We start from the raw sequence: 20,962 nt of genomic DNA on the forward strand, positions 1-20,962 counted from the left end.
GTGTGATGCATCATACATCAGACTTTGCAATAAACAAACAAACAGAAAATGAGTTCTGAACTAGAAGGTAAATTCTATGGCCTTGTAATACTGAATTCTGCCTCACTTGTAGAAAAAAACCAGTTTGTCCTATAAAGGGTTTTTGTTTCAATTACACCTACAACATAAGGTACTAAATTTACAAACTGGGTAACACCCTGCCCGAGCATTTATATTTTATCTCCTTTCTAAATTCTCTGTTGTGCTTCTCTTGGGTCTTCAGGATACCGGATGTCAGCCCCTCAGCACTGTCCAGAGGATATCTTTAAAATTATGATGAAGTGTTGGGATTATAAACCTGAAAATCGCCCCAAATTTAGTGACCTTCAGAAAGAGCTCGCTGTCATCAAGAAGAAGATCACATAGTGATAGGACAGTGCCAGACGCAGCCTTCGGGACTCGGTCCTCCAGCAGAATAATAATGTTCTTCACGTTAACAATAAGTTTGTACCACGTTACCTGCAACAGTCTGCTAAGGTTTTCTTTTTTTAATTAATTGTTTTTTTTTTTAAATATGTGCCACTTTTTTAAAAGGCAAAGGCAAATGCATTCAAGAAACACAGTCCTACCAAGGGATTTATTAGCTCCCCGCAGCAATCCCGCCGTTTCAGGCCACTGTAAATAGACAAAGCACAGGCTCTAATGTGAGGGAGAGCAGGTCTGTCTTTTTCCCACCAAGACCACGATGCTTCTGAAAGCTTTCCTACGTCAGCAGCACCACTGGCCGCTGCCCTGTGCCTCCCAGCCGACTCCCGCGGTGCTGTAGCTGCCTTGGCAGTGCCGCGTTTGCAGGATACCTTCTGGCCGAAACTGGCTCTCGGCTCTGCCAAGGCAAGTTTGTATTTGTAAACCTCATTTTACATTGGGGATTATTTGGCCCTCCTAGGGTTTTTCTTTTCTTTGTTGCCAGAAATAAGTGCAGTGTAAGAATCATCACCCCCCTGTGTTATTAGTAAGGTTGTCATTTCCCTCCTCTGTTTGGGCATCAGAAACCCACGCATGAGGTGCCTCAGAAGGCACACCCTGGCGCCGAGGCAGCAGCTTTAAAGGGTGTTTTAGAGAGCTGCGGCAGGAGAGGGGACTGGAGAAAAGGAGATCGGGAAAGAGAAGCAAAGGAAAATGGAAAGTGTCTGTATCCAAGTTATGCCTTTACACACACACACACACACACACACACCCTTTTGATTTTATGGTTTGGATTCACGAAGCAGGTTCTAAGACATGTTTTTCAGGAGTTCATAGAAAAAGCTTTCCTAATGGCAACACATTTTTTTGGAGGAACTACAAAGCACAAGCCCACAGAACCAACAGCATACCTTGGTGAACTACCTTCACCTCAGAGGGGCCATCCCAGAATTAACACCCCTCACTGGCACCAGTCTCCTGAGCTGTCAAAATTCCACAATCCAAGTTCAGAAACACAGGTGCGTGTGCACATACACACACTACCACGAAGCAAGGCGGGTGGGAATGGGGTACATGGTTAAGACGACAGATGGACACTGTGAGGAAAAAGCTATAGGACAGCCCTCCTGTTTCCATCTTCCTCTTTGTTACCCTTCCACTTCTACCAGGAAATTCTCATCCTCAGCTGACAGGTGCGCAGGCGCCGTTCTGGAGATGCTTTGTATGAATATGCAACAGTCAGATCTGGGATTCTGTTGAGCTAAACCTTTGCTGCATCCAGGGAGCTTACCACGTGTTCTGTATATAGTTGCCTCTCAGGATAGATGTGTGTGGAAGAGGTGGTCACGCTCAGGGGTAAATGTGCCTTGGGAGCTTTTAGTAAGTGCTCAGGCGTGTGTCCAGGTAAATAGCACCTTAGTGATTGTTAACGGAAAAGCTTATGGGATAGAAAGTGCCTCCTGCCCAATCCAGCTGTTGGCTGCCTGTGAATATCACTGCACAGAACTCACACTCAGTTCCCTAAAAAGTGGAAAGGATAACACTGAACAGGAAAACGGCTTGTGTCTATCATTTCAATCTCCTTGAAAGTTTTGTACACATTTAATGATTACTACACTCAGACTAAAGGGAAAGCATAATAAACTTGCCCTCAAAAACATACTGCAATATTCAAAGCAATTTTTTTTAATCAGCACTGTTTTCACTGCTGTCTAATACTGTAAATAAGTGGAGCTCTCTCTTGATGGCATACACTGTGGTGAATCAGGGTGCAGGCTCATGGATTGAAATTACGTGCTGTGGTCTTCAGGCCCTTTCCAGCCTTTCAATGTAAGGGTAAAATGGGGACATTTCCACTCTTCGTCAGTATTTCTAGATGAACCTTTCTATAATATCCTTTGTTTATGGAAACCAGCCTCCCATCACTTAGCAGCATCAATGCTAAGCTCTCAGCAAGGAGAGAAAATAATGGTTTGGGCTTTAATTTCATCTTTGCGTTCTGGTTTAAAGAAGGAACATGGTGTTGATAGTTCACTCTTCCCAGCTGTTAGAATTTACAGTTCACATCATAACTCTGTGCTTAAATTAAAGACACTTTTCAAAGCACCATGACATCTGCAGCATTTAAATTCTATTTTATTCTTTGTCCCAAAGCAGGCAGTGGTATAGTTCAGGATTAATAGCTCACTGAGAGTCTTTCAGGATCGTATCAGTTGTATAGAATATTAAATTTAATATAGGCACATGCATCAAGAAGGACTTATGCAAACCATTTTTACTGCTAATTTTCTTTGCTCTTAAAGCATAATTTATTCATCCTTTCTGTCACTGATAATTGGTGGAATTATGTACTTTAGGAAGCTAATCCATACCCAAAAAGCACACAAATACTGTTCTGAATTTGCAAGTTAATGTAGGAAAAGAAGGCTTCAAATTTGCACAAAGTCCTATGACTTGTTTAGTAAGAAAATAGTTGTAACCAAAATTGCCACTGGTCTGAATGTAATTAAGCCAGGTCACAAATCTTTGTGGTGTTAATGGATTTTTTAAGAGTTACATTTATCACTCCCTTACAGTTCCTGTCACAGTCCCTTAAATTATGAATACAGTGGTGGGGGAGGCACCCAGGTGGTCTGAATCTTTCTACCTTTATCTTGAATCACTAAACAAGCTTCATGAAAAATATTTAGCTAGTTCATCATTTTTCAAGGAAAGAAATCTTAAATCTTTTAATGTCAAATTAACATTTATTACCAACGTGTAAAACTTAAAATTAATTTTGCATTTGAGTAATCTGAGCTTACTTCCCAAAGCCAGTGCATCCTTTCTCATCCAAGAAAATAATAATAAAGGATTAACAAGTTCTGTCTCAACTTTCAAAACCAGAGGCTTTATTTCAGCCCATCCTGCCACTAGGTCCCCAGTGAAAGGCCTCATATAGTATTTCTCTTTTCTCTCCCAAATTTAATGTAAGCAATAAAGTTTTCCATTCATAGTTTACCTTCTTACCACAAATACAACATTATTTAAACATCTTATAAGCAGATGAGCATAGACCATGAGCCAAATCATATTAGCTATCATTCAGCACGCATTTCACAATTGTTTTTTCATTTGAGGGTTATTTAAAAAAAAAAAGTTCAGTCACTGAAGTAGATTTAATTTTCTTTAAATCACAATATGGTCTTCTTGTCTGTTATACTCATGTTTCAGTGTCGCCATGTAGTTGATATAAAGTTTGGCAAATGCCACTAAAGTAACCATGGCTTCACCACACTGGTGTGAGATTGTGTCAGGAAGAAGGTATATTAATTACATGTCACCGAGGACCCCGTAGTGGGACAAACATAGAAATCAGAGTGCAGCACCTGTCCAGATTGCTGTGTCTCTGCCACTCGCAGTTCTCTCAGTCCCTCCACTTTTAATTCATTCTTGTGAAGTGAGACCACCTGAAATTTTCAGAGAAGAGGTTGTATGCCTCAGCCCTCTTTTCCCCACATACCCTCCTGATCACACTGTTGGCATTTAAAATGTTTTTTATCAACAGAATTGATTGTCCATAAGCACTGTTCTGGGTCATGTAAAGACTGGCTTTTGTATTTAGGAGGTTAGAGCTCTCACACAAAACAGAGAATATTGCAAAATAAAAAGAGCAACAAAGGGGCCGACAATTGAAAGACACTTTTCTTTATGTATTAATATGTTCATTAAATAGAAAGATTTTATATGAAAATGAGTTTATATTACTTTTCCATTATATTATTAAGTTAGCATGAAAGTTTATCATTAAAATAAAGTGTTACCTCTTTTATTACTTTGATTTGTTTCTATATACCAGAAATTTTATTAAATATTTTATTTATTTTTCTGTTTTGATGAGTTTCATACCAAGTCTGAATGTTATATTAGTTGGAAGAATCCAGAACTGCATATTCATTTTTGCAAAAGAAAATACTCATGTACCAAGATTACCTACTTGAAAGAGATATTGGTACAGTCTTATAGTCCCATGAAGTTCTCCTTTAAAAAATAATGCTATGATATAAAAGATATATAAACTATATATCTTAGTCATAATTCAAGAAAATATTTATTACCCCTTGAAAACCATCCTACTGCCTCATGCTAATTCAAAGAATAAATTCTAAATTGTTAAGTATAGACACTAAGACTCACTTAGCTGCCTAATAAGGACCGAGATTCTTGGGTAGTAGAAAAATCTGTTGTTCTGAATTCCCAGTCACGTTAAACTGCAGAGATGTAATGAGCACAGGCTTCCGTATATCTGTTAATGAGGAGCTGAGGCAAGCATGTGAAAGGCAAAGAGAAAGAACCAATTATTCTAAGACAGGATGATGCAGCCACTGTGGAGAGTGTGCAATAATTAAAGTGGAACAAAGACTTGGACAATGTCAAGAGAAAGCTTAAAGAAATCAGTACCACCAAGCCAGATCCATTCCTATGGAAGATTAGAAAGATAACAGAGCCAAAAGAAACCATAGAGGTCACCTGCCAGCGTGTGAGCAAAGCAAACGCCACTCCCCCTTGAATCTGGGGTAGCTTCATATCCCTGTCAGAGACGGTGCAGCGCTAAGCAGCATTTATACTCACTGTCCTAGCAACCAAAGGATTGGGTCACATGGCTACTTATGGTTATGTATTAAAAGTGTAACTCTAGAAAGCAATAACTACCTGTATGTTCGAAACTAAATGCTAAAATTCCTCTATAATACAAAAACCAAGAATCTAAATAGAAAAAAAACATTGAATTAAAAATTAAAACGAAAGACTTTTTTCCCTGAAAGTTTGGGCCAAAAACCTGGGTGCACATTATACACAGCAAAGTACGGTACCCTCAGAGGGCCCTTAACTCTGATGACCTCTGGGAAAACACAGAAGTAAGCAGGGAAGAAAGAAAATACCAATTCAATAGCAGTGAGCCATGGAATACCGGTAACATTGGAAGGAAAGGAATCTTAGAAACATCCTAGGCCGGTCATCGTGCAGCACCACTGATGACAGACACACACACAGAGAACGAGACATCCAAACAGGAAGATGAAGGACATGAAGGGCAATGACAAAGTACCAACCCAAAGTGACTCAAAGGCTAGCCTCCCAGCAAAGAAATGCAGTGTTAGTAAGGGAAAGCTAATCCTCAAAAGAGGGTTTTTGAGGCACTTCCTGCTGCATGTTATTTAATGTTACATGCCTCTTAAGTCTCTACAACATTTCTTAAAGGGCACTGAATTGGATATTGATTTGATTTTCTTTATGATCCCCATAATCTCAGGAGGTAGCTGCTGTTGAATAAGAATTGCCTGCACTCAGTTTTCCTGTAAGGCCGCGGACACGGCAGAGGTTCAGCCCACTCCCTAAGCCGTGGGAAGCTGAGCGACAGCACACGCGTGCCTGGGGTAGCCGGCGTTGGAGGACGCGTGCTGTGAAAGCTCCTACCTTTTATTTTATTAAAGAAAAAATGTCTTGCAGGTGTGTATGCTTGCAACGTGAAGACAGACTTAGCTTCCCTCCTTGCCAGCAAACTAGCAAGGGCCCCAGTACAAGAATATTTAGGACTCATTCTAAAAAGATTCGAACCTTGAATTTCTAAACTGTCCTTCCAAACATTACCATGAGGCCGGCAGATGTGAGTGTTGTACAAAGTAACAGAATATTCTAAGTGATAGTAACGACCCTGGTAGCAGAACTTTGTAATGTTTTTCCTCAGCTTTCTCCATTCACAAGCTTTTCTTAAACTTCTCCCGCATCAGGTGCAAAGAATCATGCTGGGTGCTAGTTTTTCTAGGGCAGTTGTTCCCCCCCCCTTTTTTTTTACTTCTGGTTAGTATTTCCTCTTCTCATACACAGTTTCTTAATCCTTACTTTACCAAAACAGGAAAGTCTTTTATGGTCAGCTTTCGTCAGACAGTGTCATCATTGGCTTAGACCAAAGCGTTTTTCTGCAGGTGCTTAGGAGGCCCCTGCCTTAGAGGGAACTAACTCCCAGGCATCCCTTTAACTGGCCAACTGTGCACCCACTATGTGAGGCCCCAGGACAGGTGCAGCTTAGAATACAAAGAAAGCCTATTTGCAGTCCTTGTCCTGGAGACAGGATTAGGTGGCAGATGTGTTTGACGAGTGACACTAGCCATAGAGGGAGATCTTCCCAGGACAAGATCTCGTTGAGCCAGTGTGTTCTGGGGAGCAGCCTATTGACTTGGCTGAGTAAGCTCATTAGGTGACCTACCTCCCAAGAGATGTTAAAACACTAACAATGAGTTCTGTATCTTAAACCCCTTGACATACTCAGTTTTTCCATTCCACTTCTATGCCATTATTTTTTATTTCTTTCACACTCTTATCAGTAAATATCTAAAAGTAGTATCTCAATTTTGCCATGCTAATGAGTTTTCCCATAGCTTCAGAAAAGAGGGTAGCAAATACAAAGCCTTAAACTCAAAATTAGCCAGTCAGCCTAAATAAACAGACCCAAAGCTCTGTTGTTAATACATTAGCTCTACCCTACCAGTTCCCCAAAGCAGTAAGTGCCCTTCCTAAAAATCCAAACATCACATCTTGCTTCTGTTTGTCAAGAACACCTTCAGTATCAGAATAAGCGCACTCTAGATTTCGATCCACAGCAGATTCTAAAATGACCTGCTAAGACACCAGATACCAACCACCAAAGCAGACAGCAGGAACACCCTCCTGTGTGCTCGGTGCAAACCCCAACGCAGAAACTCACATCTGCGCAGTTCGTCTGATCACACGAGATCACACCTTATTTTGAAGGCATAGGAAAGATGTCAGCGGGAAATGTCAATGTTCTGAGTAACGCAGGGTAACTGTAAGGTGGCCATAAAATGACATCCCAATTCCCGCATTAGAGCAGCAAAACTCTGAGTATGAGAAATGAGGTTGTGTACGACTCCAAACCCTCATTGTATTTTCATGTAGCTCTTATCAAATTGTACAACCTTGGGGTCTTCTTTTGAGTTGCACAAACAGTCTTTATGAAACAATAAACTAAATCCCACCCCCAAGTGGGGGCTTCCATTTCTAAGTGCCCTGCATTCAGACCCTTCGGGGCTGAGAGGGAATCTGAGCCGTTACTGATTTCCCAGGCAAAGGGACCATCCTGGCATTCTTTGCCAGCTCACTCAACCAATGCGTTTGTTAGTTCTCTAACACGGATGAGGGAAGGAAAAATACCGTATTATGCAGAAGTTTTCTTTCACAAATAATTTGACTTGGCAGAAATAAACTTGCCTGCCTGCTCTTGAGAAATGGCAGACTGCTGTAGGCAGATGCAGGGGCATGGTGCCCAGAGCCTTGCTCACTTCGAATGCTTCACCTCACCCAAGTACAGCGGTTCTTACATTTAGATGTAGGGTGGCATGGAGGCCTGTCGCCTGCCATCTGAACTGCGTTGCTCCAGCTGCAAGCAGAGGGCCAATTCCAGCAGAAGTGAATTTATTTGCCATAATTCTTCCTCACACTGGCCATGTACAGAAAATATACAGATTAATGGAATTTGCTGTTTTGGGATTTAATATCAGAGATTGGTTCTACAAAGTTCCCCCAGATTCCCCATCACAAGTACAGTTATAATCCTATGATTCTAAATCTAATCCCAGGTATAGTTTCTGTGCATCAGATCAAAATCAAAGGTAAAGAGGAATTGGTAGAGAGGGGTCTTGGTTATTCAAAATTCATGACCAAAGTGGCCAGAGGCATAATACACCCTTTCACTGGCCGAGCACCTCCCCTCACTATGGGATGCCAGTTGCCCAGCACCATGCCCAACAGACTCGGACACGCACCACGGACCAAAGCAGGAGCCCCAACTATACACGGGCCACTTCTGTTCATCATTTTCCTTCATAAAGCATTGAGATTTCTCACTGAAACAACTTTAGGAATCAAACATCTAGAAATCTTATGTTTAATTTTTGTTTAAATTAGATGGCCTAATTAAGCAACATGAGTGTAGTGGGGGTTGGTAGTGGTGTGAATTCTGCTGACTTCATCTCCCGGTTTTCTTTGTTTTCCTTGGTTTGGTCTGATGGTTGCCCTAAAAGACTGAAGTCATAGCCATACCACCACACAGGGTTAGGAAAGGCCAGGTAGGTGCAGGAGAATAAAATCAAGTCATTCGAGTCCCAAGAGTAGCACTGACTTCTGCGGGAACCTAAATAAGCTGAAAGCAAAGATTAAATGTATGGATGATGCCCAGGCCATTTACTGGGCAGCCCACCAGCCTAAGGCCACTTTCCTGGCACAGGCCCACAGTGGGTGGTTGCAGAAATGTCACTTCCCAGTTGCTTCCTCTGCCCTTTGTTAGACGAGGAGTTTGGGTTAATGGGGTGAGTACAGGTGTTCTGTCTGCAAGCATCCTTTTGGGCAAAGCACTCCAGTGGTTTACACAATTCCCTTTCAGTGCCAGTGTTGTCAGGTTAAAGCACCTTTAGTCATTTTTGTTACTGTTTTAAAATAATATATTTGTGAAGTGGATAAAAGAAACACTGGAAATAGGGTGCTTCTTATAAAAAGTTCAAGTGTAAAACATACAAACAAGGCCTTTGGTGAGTTCATCTGGCTTTGTACGCAAGTCTCAAAATGAATGAGAGCTAGATATATAAAGCAGTTAGTTGTCTGCCTTTTACCATTTTTAACTCAGATCTGTATTTAACACTTATTTATTTGTTAGTTTTTACATTCAAAAGAAATACATTTTGAACTTTGGCTAACATTGTAGGATGTTTTAAAATTGTTTTCTACTTTTTTAAGACATGATATCATTTTTGTAAACTTTGATCATTTTTTGAATAGCCTCTTTTTCTTTTCCAATGGACCAACTACCACTTACAGTTCTGTGGAAACTTTTTTTATTGTATTCTTATAATAAATGTAAAATATTTGTAGCCAACTGTGTCTAATCTTGTTGAATCTTTCCATTATGTTTCTGTTTCTCTTCCTTTACCATGTAAATATGCTCTAAGTAGAAGGAAAGGAGGAAGATTTCCATGGCAACTGGCCTCCTACAGATGTAATAGTGCATAAAAAATTATTAGCTTTCAGTTTCCCTGTAATTAAGCTTATGAGTTCTGATGGTAATGGGTGTGTGTGGCTTACAGCCCAGTCACTGTTTCTTCTGTTTAGAAATCAAACCTGAAATGTGGTTCAAGTCTCATTTCTCTAAGTGGATAGGCTGCTTGCCAGGTGTTTTGTTGTTGTTGTCTCCCAACATGATGTGTTTAGATATAACACAAGGAGGTAGGGGAGAAAGGTGGCTGAGAAGGATGTTTGGAGAGAAGCTGGAAGCTGCTCCTGCAGCAGAACTGCAGTGAGCGGTCTTCATCTTGTATGGGGTTGAGCCGGTCACAGAGCCCAGAGGAGAATTCTATTTACCCTTCAGTCAACAAATCAATAACTTTCGTAAAACAGCATGCTGTTATTTACCAGGTTGCTCTGCATTAAACCAAGCGCTCCTCATCCCTGGTGTTGGATTAGAGGGGCTGCCCACAAGGCAGAGGCATCCACACACATCCCCCCTCTGACCCTCCTGCCTCTGCCACACTGACTGACCAGAGCTGCGCGCTTCAGGGCCCTCGGTGAAGTCCTCTCCACTGTTGCTCTTAACTGTCCACCTGGGGTGGCATCCTCATGTGCAGCAGGTTTGATACCTGAAACAGCATCCCAGACATCCCGTGTTTTTACTGACTTCAATTATTAGGACCAGGGACATCCATCACCAGGGAAGGATGGCTATGTACCTGAGATCCCGTTCCCTAGGCTGGATGAACAGGATCTGTGCAAGTCCCAAAGTTCTCACGGTATTTTAAGTCCTACATCTTGCTGTACAACCTGCTCCAGCTAGCAATTTCTTCAGGCAGATGGTGCTGATATATGTTGCTTACAAAAAACATGGAGGGAAAAACTAGTTTTTATTAAAGCATCAACGGTTGCTCCTTCAATTAAAAACTGAGTCTGAATGAAGTGGTTTTTCAAACTCCTCAAATCTGAAGCAACCAGACAGACCAGCTCACCTAGGCCAAACCCTTGTGACTGCGGCTGAGTAAGGCCAGTGGTGCTGCTTCCAAAGGCATCAGTGAAACAAGCACCGAGCCTGGAGCTGGGAGACCCAGGTCCTCACTCCTGCGAGGACTGACACTGGTTTGTAAACTGGAACAAACCGTATCACTGCTTAGACTGGTTTCCTCGCCTGCAAAATGAGGTTTGACTAAATAATTACCTAGGGTTAAACTTTTTCCTTTTTTTCCTCTCACTCTCCCTTACCCATTTCTCCCCCTTTTTTCCTTTACTTCAGTCACTTCTCCTTCCTAAAATTATCCTAATCTCCTCCAGGGGAATTTCCCTTTTTAATGTGTGTGGTCCTGATGGAAACATAATTCCACATGCCCTCCTATTGCAGAAGCCAAACAATCGAATCCATGTTGTTCTTTACTAACGAAATGGGTCTAGGGGAATGTTGCTGTAACTCCTGCTTCCCAGCCCTTCAGAGCCCCTTCTGTCTCTTCCCATCCTCAAGCTTCATTCTCTGTGCTCCTGTTGACCTCAGAGCCCCCCGCTAGCCTTGCAGCTAGTTCCCTCTACCTGACCAACCCGCAGTCCAGCTCTGTGGCCTGCAGTCACAGTGCTGTCTCAGGAAAGGCCCTTCTGGCTCTGGGGTTCAGTGATCTCCCAGTGTTCTTGGAGTCATTTAGGAATCCCTGGACACCAGACTATTCAGGGTGAGTTCTATTCCTTTGCTTTTTGCAGTGTTGCCATGAAAACTGAGCAAAAAGAAAAACTCCCTGAAGGTTCAGTCATCTAATGTGCTGCTGATTATCCAAACTCAGCCTTTTACTATTTCTCAGCTCTGGACGTAGGTAATTCAAAATTATAAATGTTTCTTTTGCAGTCTCCCTGTGGTAACAATGGCACCATAGGGTAGTTAAATGGTAAGGTCAGTGGACTAGAACATTTTGAGAAGCTAATTGATCTATCACAGCAATATAAATGCCAAGAACTAATAGAAAAATAAATGTCACGGAAAGTGGGGGTAGTGACCTTAGATGCTGTTCTCTTTCTGCTTCCCACTCCCACCGTTCAGGAGGGCTTGATCTTATCCCATGTTAAGGAGAGCCTCCCTTTTCTGCACACAGACACACACACACACTCCAAATGTTTCCTTTTAGACCTGGGTAAAAGATCATTAAACTTGTTGGGTTTTCATCTCAAGCTAATGTTCAAGCAGCCCCTAGAAGCCTTCACTCAGCCTGCAGTCTTCCCCTTGTCCCCCTGCCAAATGTCAAGACATAATTATGATGTGGCAGTGTACCACCGTGGGACTGTAAGGAGCACACCTAGGATGCACGTGCCTTTTCAAATGCCATGAGTGGGGAAAGGGGAGGATTGGCTCCCTGGGGTCCCAACAGGCTCGCAGTCTTGAGGACGTAAGCATAGTGCAGCCCTGTCAAAGCCAGCCAGAAACGGGGCCTTTTCTCTTCCAGGACTGCACCCTTCAGCAGCTTCCCAGGGAATACCAAATCAGAGAAGGGAACATCTTACCTGTTATGAGTGACTATTACTTTTAATCTCAGTCAAGTAAGGGGACAAGCAGCCATCTGCCCCAATCAGGTTAATACATAAATATCTTGTATCAAACTAAATCCAGCCTCTCCCCATGTAGGTCTGATGCATATAGAAACTTAGAAGAAACCAGCAGGTTTACCATCCCTCCCTTCTGCACGTCATCTCTCTCTCCCATTCTTCCTTTTCCCTCCCATGGTTTCCCTCCCATGGTACACCCTTTCTCATGATTTGAAATGAGTCCTACATCAGTATCCCCCACAGAGTTTTGCCCCATAGCAGATGTTCCACAAATATAATCATTGGTGTATTTTAAATGTATATTCATCAGGTGTTATTTTAGGAAGACCAGAAATCATCTAAAAGATTAAACATATGGTAAAAGAGGAAAATTATAAATAACATATAACACAATTATAAAGAAAAGGGAAAGAAAAACAAATATCTGAAATTTGTTAAGTATAGCAATTAAGCAATAAAATTCACTGAATTTCCTGACAACCAAAACAAAAAAAGGGAAAAAAAATAACTTTATAACATTGAAAAAGGTTGAAAATTAATGAGGTAGGTAAGCAACTTAAAAGGTTGGAAAGTAAGTGATTCTAAAACTTTTGTTTTCAAAGATTAAACATAAAGGCCATGGCCCAGTGGCTCTCACCTGGGAGGAATATTGTCCCCCAGAGGACATTTGACAATGTTTGCAGGCACTTTTGGTTGTCATAACTGGCAAGCATTGCTGGCATCTAGTAGTAGACGCCAGTGTGCTGCTAAACATCCCGCAGCACACAAACACACCTCCACATTAAAGAATTATCTGGGCCAGCCTGGCTGGTGTGGCTCAGTGGATTGAATGCCAGCCTGCAAACCAAAGGGTCACCAGTTCGATTCCCAGTCGGGGTATATGCCTGGGTTGCGGGCCAGGTCCCGCCACCTCTGTAGGGGGCACGCAAGAGGCAACCACACACTGATGTTTCTCTCCCTCTTTCTCCCTCCTTTCCCCTCTCTCTAAAAATAAATAAATAAAATCTTAAAAAAAATAAAAAGAATTATCTGGCCCAAAATGTCCACAATGCCACGGCTGAGAAACCCTGAGTTACGTGGCTTGCCTGCATTTCCATCCAGGAAAAGTGGAAGGCTTTCTTCGACTACACAAACTTTAAAGGGACAATGAGAGACAAAAATTTAAAACGTTTTTTAATATCCCTAGGTCAATATGTTTGATATACTGCTTTCATAGAAAAACAATCTAGAGGATCAGCAAAGCCAACAGTTGTTTTTTATTTTTTAAACCATCCTCTGATGAGAGTTCCCCCCAAAAAAAAAAAAAAATCTTAGGAATAAAAAAGTAGGTATCAACAACTACAGAAACATCAGGGATTGAAAAGTAATAAGTAAATATTATGAACTTTATGGTAATAAATTTGGAAATGAACAGAATTAAAACAAAACTGACAAACTCCTAGAGAAAATACAAGTTGCCAAAGCTGAGAAGAAACAGACTCAGGTGAAGAAGGTAGAGTAGATAAGTGCTGTGCTCGCCTCCTCCCGCAACCACATCAGAACTACTACAACAGAACTATAGCACAGCCACTCCGGAGAACCACATGAAGGCTATCTGAACAGATCTATAACGAGGAAATAAAGAAGGTATGTTGAGACTATTAGCAAGGGCAGGGAAGCAAAACGGGCTGGTCCAACACCTATATGCAGCAGTTAAGAATAAGAAGGGGTATCTTGGCTGGCTGCAGGGCCCGCTGAGGAGAAAGGGATCCCAGCCCCTCACCAGGCTCCTCAGCCCAGGGCACACCAGGGCCGAGGAGTCCTCACAACATGTGGCTGTGAAAACAACGTGGATTCCATCTGGGCGAGACAGAGACCTGCTACAGATCCAGGTGTCCTCTTAAAGGGCCTGCACACAGAGCCACTCACTCACAAACACTTGCCCTAAGGTCCAGTGAAGGGACAATAGCTTAAAAAGCGCCAGGAAAATATGGGAAGGAACTGAACTCTCGGTCTCCAGGGTGAGGGCTGAAGAGGCAGGTCTCTTCAGGACAGAGTGATAGCAGACTACTGTTCTTTGTTAAGCCCTCCCTGCACACAGCTTGCAGGCTCAGGTGGGTGCTAAATCTGAGTCCCCATTAACATGGCCAACACCCTTCACCCCACCCTGGTGATTCCCTGAGAACTCACCCTACCCAACTCACAAGCTCAGCTCAATTGTCACAAGCAACAGCGCTTGGCCCATGCCATGGAATTTCCTAAAATCTCTCAAGGTCCACAAACCCCAAACAGGTAAGTGTCCTGTACTTTTAGTCACGTGGCCCCAAGCCTGGCACTAGTGGCAGCTGCCCTCAGTTTGCAGCACAGCCTCTCCCAGGCACCTCAAAGCCCAGCCTAGGCAACTACCAACTGCAGATCATGTTATAGCTCCTACCAGATGGTCTGGGGCTGAGCACAGGCAACAGCTGACCTGGGTCTACACTGGAGCCCCTCCTGAGAGGCCCTAGAGCCAACAAACCTGGTGGTCAGCTTGAGACCACACCAGAGCACCACCCAATTAGCTCCACAAACTACACACCCAAAGGGTGAACTTGGCAAGCACCAGAACCCTGCTCCATGGGGTCAACCCCCACACAACAGCTTGTGTGCTGTAGTCAGTCTTCATACACAGTTGGCCTGAGGGTCAATCTACTCACTGACCAGCCAACAGCAATAATGTCTCAACTACAGTAGGAGGACACACCCAATGCACACAAGGGACACCCCTGGAGCACCCAGCTCAGGTGCCAGCAAGACTGTGCCAAAGGGCCCATAGGACACCTACTACATAAGGAAGCCCACATTGCCAAGCCTGGAAGATGTAGCAGATCTATGTAACAACAACAACAACAAAAATCCACAGGGAAGCAGCCAAAATTAGGAAGCAAAGAAACTTGGCCCGAACGAAAGAACAGGACAAAACTCCAGAGAAAGAACTAAACAAAATGCAGGCAAGCAATCTACCAGATACAGAGTTCAAAACCCTGGTTATAGGGATTCTCAATAAAGTTGGAAGAAAACAGATGAAACCAGTGAGAACTTAGAGATAGAAACAATAAAAAAAAGAACCTATCATAAATGAAGACTACAGTAACTGGAATGAAGAATACGTAAGATGAAGTCAACAGCAGGTGACATAAAGCAGGTAATTAAATCAGCAATCTGGTAGGCAAGGCAGCAAAACCCACCCAATTAGAGCAGCAAAAGGAAAAAAGGGATTTTTAAAAATGAGTATAGTTTAAGGAATCTCTAGGACAACACCCAGGGTGCAAGCATTTACATCACAGGGGTACCAGAAGGAGAAGAGAGAGAACAGGAACTGAAAACCTATTGGAAGAAATAATGACTGAAACTTCCTTTGCCTGGTGAAGGAAATTGATATACAACTCTAGGTAGGGCAGAGAGCCCCAAACAAGATGATTCAAAAGAGGTCCAACACCAACTTAAATGCCATAGGTTAAAGACACAGAAAGAATCTTAAAAGCAGCATGAGGAAAGCAGTTTGTTATGTATAAGGTAGCTCCCATAAGACTCTCAGCTGATTTCTCAATGGAAACCTTTCAGGCCAGGAGGGATTGGCACAAAATATTCAAAGTGATGAAAAGCAAGGATCCACAACCAAGGTCACTCCACCCAGCAAGGCTATCATTTACAATGAAAGGAGAAAAAAAGAGCTTCCCAGACAAAACAAAAGCTAAAGTTCTTTATCCTCACCAAACCAATATTATCAGAAATGTTAAAGGAACTTCTTTAAGAAAAAAGTAGATGAATAAAATATTGCAAAGAAAAAAATTGTCCCTAACAAAGGCAAACACATAATAAAAGGAGTGGATCAACCAACTAAAGCTAATACAGACGTTAAATGGCAAAAGTAAGAAAATCATGTGTAATTATAACAGTAAATTAAAAGACATTTTTCATTTTCACCAAGAACTTTATTGATTTGGATATTTTTATTATGTTGGTTATATCCCCCATGGCATAACACTGATTTTTCTCAATTGATGTCTCCATTTGATTGCTATCAACTTCTACCTGACCATGGAGCATTGTCCAGCAAGAAATCCCCGACATGAGACTTCGCAAACCACTTTTGACCCACTCATCAGTCACAGCACCTTCTCCATAGGGTACACACGTCTTTTTTTGCATTTCAGTTGTGTTTTTATCTTTCTTGAAATAATAAAGCATAATATGCCAAAAATGTTGTGAATTTTCTTCCATCATTAATATTAAAATGGCTACACAAAAATTCACCAATCTTGATAATTTTTTAAATGTATGTTGACATAACAGCTGTCACAAAACAATCTAACAAAATTGTTTCTAATGAAGTTAAAGATAAATAAGCACTACTAGAGTCATCTTACAGAAAAAAACATATGAACTTTTGGCCAACCCAATAAAAATCTACAGTTATCATATTTAATAATTTTTAAAAATAAATGTTTTTGCCCCTAAAATTGGCAACCAGGTAAGAATATCCACTCTCACCATTTTTTTAAGATCCTCACCCAAGGACATGCTTACTGATTTTTTTTTTACAGAGAGAGGAAGGAAGGGAGAGAGAGAGAGGAAGAGAAACACTGATGTGAGAGGAAAAAACCAATTGCCCTTGTACATACCCTAAGCAAGAACCAAACCCGCAACCCAGGCATGTACCCTGAGCAGGAATTGAGCCTGCAGTCTTTCAGTTTACAAAATGATGCTCCAACCAGCTGAGCTACACTTTCACCTTTTTTATTCATCATTGCACTGGAGGTCATAGCCAGAGAATAATGTAAGAAAAGAAATGAAAGTAATAAAATCTGAGAAGAATAAAAACATCTTTATTTGCAGCAATATGACCTTCCATGTAAAATACCACAAGGAATCACCAGAAAGCTACTAGAGCTGAATAAGTGAGTTTAGAAAGGTCACTGTATAAAAGGCCAAAATACAAAATCAATCGGATTCTATATACTAGCAACAAACACTTGAGACCTGGAATTTATAAATCCATTTAAAATAGTATCAAGGAGAGCCATGGGCTTGGGTGCAGAAATGGCATCAAGAAGCCCCGATCACAAAGATATGAGTCTCTCAAGGGGGTAGACCCCAAGTTCCTGAGGAATATGTGCTTTGCCAAGAAGCACAACAAGAAGGGCCTGAAGAAGATGCAGGCCAACAACACCAAGGCCATGAGCGCATGTGCTGAGGCTATCAAAGCCCTGGTCAAGTCCAAGGAGGTCAAGCCCAAGATCCCAAAGGGCAGCAGCCGCAAGCTCAGTCGACTTGCTTACATTGCTCACCCCAAGCTTGGGAAATGTGCTCATACCCGCATCACCAAGGGTCTCTGGCTCTGCCGGCCAAGGGCCAAGACCAAGGCCCAAACCAAACCCCAGGCTGCAGATGCAGCTGCAGCTCGGGCTCCAGCTCTGGCTCAGTCTCAGGCTCCTAAAGGTTCCCAGGCCCCTGCGAAGGCTCCTTAGTAGAGGCCTCTGTCTGCCGACGTGAGGACAGAAGGACTGGTGTGCCCCAGGGCTGGGGTCCTCCTATGGTGTTTGTGCAAATAAGCCTGAGGCAGGGTCAAAATAATAATAATAATAATAATAAAAGCAAAATAGTATCAAAAACAGGAAATATTAGGGATAAATTTAACAAAAGGCATATAAGACTTTTACACTAAAAAATACAAGTTATTGTTGACAGAAGTTAATGGAGTGAGACACCCATACTCATGGATTGATACAGATTTGATGTAAAAATTCCAGCAGGCCCCTTTTAGATATTGTTGACTTGATTCTATAATTTACACGTAAAGCAGTAAAACTAGAATAGCCAAAATTTTGAAAATGAAGAAAAGTTACACTACCTAACTTAATATAAAGCTACAGTAATCAAAACAGCATGGTATTTGCATAAACATAGACATATAGACCAATAAAACCAAACTGTAACTCCAAAATAGAGCCACATATGGTATATATGATCAATTGATTTTTGACTAAGTGCCAGAGTATTAAATATCTCTATACAAAAACAATGAACCTGTGCTATTACCTCTCACTGTAAAAAAATTAACTCTAAATGGATCATAGACCTAAACATAAAAGTTGGAATTATAAAACTTCTAAAAGAAAACAGAAGAAAATCTTTGTGGCCTCATTTAGGTAGATAATTTTAAAATAGAGTACACAAACTATAAACCATAAAAGAAAAAAATGATTTGAACTTTCTCAAAATTAAAAATAAAATTGTTCTTTGAAAGCTATGCTTAACAAAATCTAAGAAGATGATAGACGGTGAAAATAAAAAATCTGGATCAACATTTTACAAAAAAAGTTATAAATAGCCGGTAAGCACACAAAAAGATTCTCAATGTTGTCATCAAGTCAATAAAAATGAAAGCCTCACGGGGGGACCGCCGCACAACCAGCAGAAGGGCAAAATTCACAACATCTGACAGACAGTTCCAGCACTGCCGGGACGCCAAACAACCGGAAAACTCACATATTGCTGAAAGGAATGCAAAATAGCATAGAAGAAAGACATTTGGGTCTTTTTTGTGTGTCAACTTAATATATACTTATCCTATGACCCAGAGAACCCACTTCTATATATTTATCCAACAGAAATGAAAGTGAGAGGCCACATGAAAACCTATTTGCAAAAGCTGTATGCTAAGTGAAAATAAGCCCAAATACAAAAAACTTTATATTGAAGGATGATGTCACCCAGACGGTGACACAGGTCATTCCCAACTTTGCTCCCCGTCACAAGAACAACAAGCAAAAACTATTAATGGACAAGACACCATTGAGAGAATCCTAAAACACGGGGGTGAGGCTGAAGCACCCCTGCACCACAGAGACCAGACAGACTGCAACGGAGGAAGGAGTAAGAGGAGCAGCTACATGCTAACTGGACTGTCCCACACCCAGGCCAGTGCAGCACAGGGCTAAAAGGTCTTTCCTGAGCTGATGATTCCTCCTGTGGAAAAAGGGAGGCTAGTGTGGTCATTTAGCTCCTCCAGCATTGTAGGTTGCTTCTTGGGAGAACCTACTCGTCTTGCCCCATGGGCATTGCAGGAGAATATGCAGTGCTTGACCAGTGGGAAACTGATACAGAACAGTTAGGGACTTGCAAATACCAGAACTCAGATCTTCGCAGACCAGATTCCTATCTGCAGCATCCAAGCAGTAGTCCCAGCCAGGAGCTTTGCTAATCTGCAGAGCCAATAGAGTGATGCAGTGTGACCAGGGACCTCAGTGGGGTACAGGTCTGCCTGATTCAGTGTATCAAAGAAAAAGTCTTCCTGGCCCTGGGGGCAGGAGAACTGAGTGATGAGCCCAGCTGATTGTTGAGTGTAGCTGCTTCTGGCCCTTCCCTACCAGCCAGCCTGGCCAGAACACCTGGAAGCTGCATAGCCCAGCCACCCACAGACAGCACATCAGGCAGAGCTGGCCGTCCACAGAGGAAAGCCAGCAGCAGCATTTAGCCAAAGGACTTGGGGAGTGGGTCAGCTTGAGTCAAGACCACAAAGAGCCTTACCAGGCTAGGGGGGTTCCCTTGCTTCACACAGACAGGAGGGCTAATTTATAGCCTGACACATTGCTGAGTGTAATTCCAGGCCTCTCCCGATGAGAGAGCCTGATCGGCAACCCCTGGAAAACTTCTTGGAGCTGGATCTTCTGACCTTTCCAGGAGACCTAATTCATAACCCTGCCCACTGCTGAGTGTATCTCCTGACCCTTCCTGGCCAGAAAGCTGGCCAGAACACCTGGAAGCTGCATAGTTCAGCAATGCTTGAGCAGAGCATACAGTAGGTATAGCTAAACATCCACGGAGCAAAATAGGCACTGTTGAGCCAGAGAACTTGGGGAACAGGTTGGCCTGGATTAAGCCCACAAAGAGTTTTGCCAGCTGTTGAGCTGGCTCTCCCACTCTGTCCTGGCTGAGAATCTAATTCATAGTCCTGTTCATTGCAGGTGAATTTTACTAAACATTTAAAGAAGTATTAATGTCAATCCCTCTCAAACTCTTCCAAAAAAACTGAAGAAACATTCCTAAACTCTTTTTATGAGGCCAGCATTACCCTGATACCAAAGCCAAAAAAGGACCCTAGAAAAAAAGACTACAGGCCAAATCCCTCATAAATATAGATGCTAAAATTCTCAAAATACCAGCAAACTAAATTTAGTAGCCAATTAAAAAAACCATTCACTATGATCACGTGGAATTCATTGCCGGGGTGCAAAGATGGTTCGACACCTGCAAATCAGTCAGTGTGGTGCAGCAAGTTAATAGAATGAAAGAAAAAATCAAAATCATCTTAACTGATGAATAAAGCATTTGACTAAATTCAGCATTTATAGTAATAAAAGATCAGCTAATAGACATATGAAAAGATGCTCAACATCACTAATCATCAGAGAAATGCAAATTAAAACCACAGTGAGGTACCACCTCACACCAGTCAGAGTGGCCATCATCAATAAGTCAACAAACAACAAGTGCTGGTGAGGATGTGGAGAAAGGGGAGCCCTGGTGCGCTGTTGGTGGGAATGTGGACTGGTGCAGCCACTGTGAAAAACAGTATGGAATTTCCTCAAAAAACTAAAAATAGAACTGCCTTATGATCTAGAAATTCCATTTTTGAATACTTATCCAAAGAAAACGAAAACACTAACTTGAGAAGATATATGCACCCCCCGTGTTCATTGTGACACCATCTGCAATAGCCAAGGCATGGAAGCAGCCTAAGTGTCCGCCGACAGATGACTGGTTAAAGCTGTGGTGCACGTGCGATGAAATAGTACTCAGCCATAAAACAGAATGAAGTCTTCCTATTTGTGACAACATGGATGGACCTAGAGGGGACTACACGAAATGAAATGAGTCA

General features: G+C 42.1%; 2 protein-coding genes across 4 annotated transcripts in view; both read left to right on the plus strand.

Annotated features, from left to right (window-relative positions):
* The window catches only part of FER (FER tyrosine kinase), a 406,586-nt gene extending 396,421 nt beyond the window's left edge, over positions 1-10,165 (plus strand). For 2 of the 3 annotated variants that reach the window (XM_045197637.2, XM_045197636.3), the window contains one exon: positions 263-10,164. In XM_045197637.2, coding sequence (XP_045053572.1) covers positions 263-405 — 143 coding nt within the window. In that variant the 3' untranslated portion in view covers positions 406-10,164. Of the gene's footprint in view, positions 1-262 lie in introns of all 3 variants that reach the window. The other variant, XM_045197638.3, reaches the window with a different exon arrangement.
* A 7,027-nt stretch (positions 10,166-17,192) lies between these two features.
* LOC112307176 (large ribosomal subunit protein eL29-like) lies at positions 17,193-17,549 on the plus strand. The gene has a single exon (XM_024563275.4). It carries the CDS (start codon positions 17,193-17,195, stop codon positions 17,547-17,549), a length of 357 nt encoding a protein of 118 aa, XP_024419043.3.
* The last annotated feature ends 3,413 nt before the right edge of the window (positions 17,550-20,962 follow it).

Source organism: Desmodus rotundus, chromosome 1, assembly GCF_022682495.2.
Source record: "Desmodus rotundus isolate HL8 chromosome 1, HLdesRot8A.1, whole genome shotgun sequence".
Taxonomy (NCBI): domain Eukaryota; kingdom Metazoa; phylum Chordata; class Mammalia; order Chiroptera; family Phyllostomidae; genus Desmodus; species Desmodus rotundus.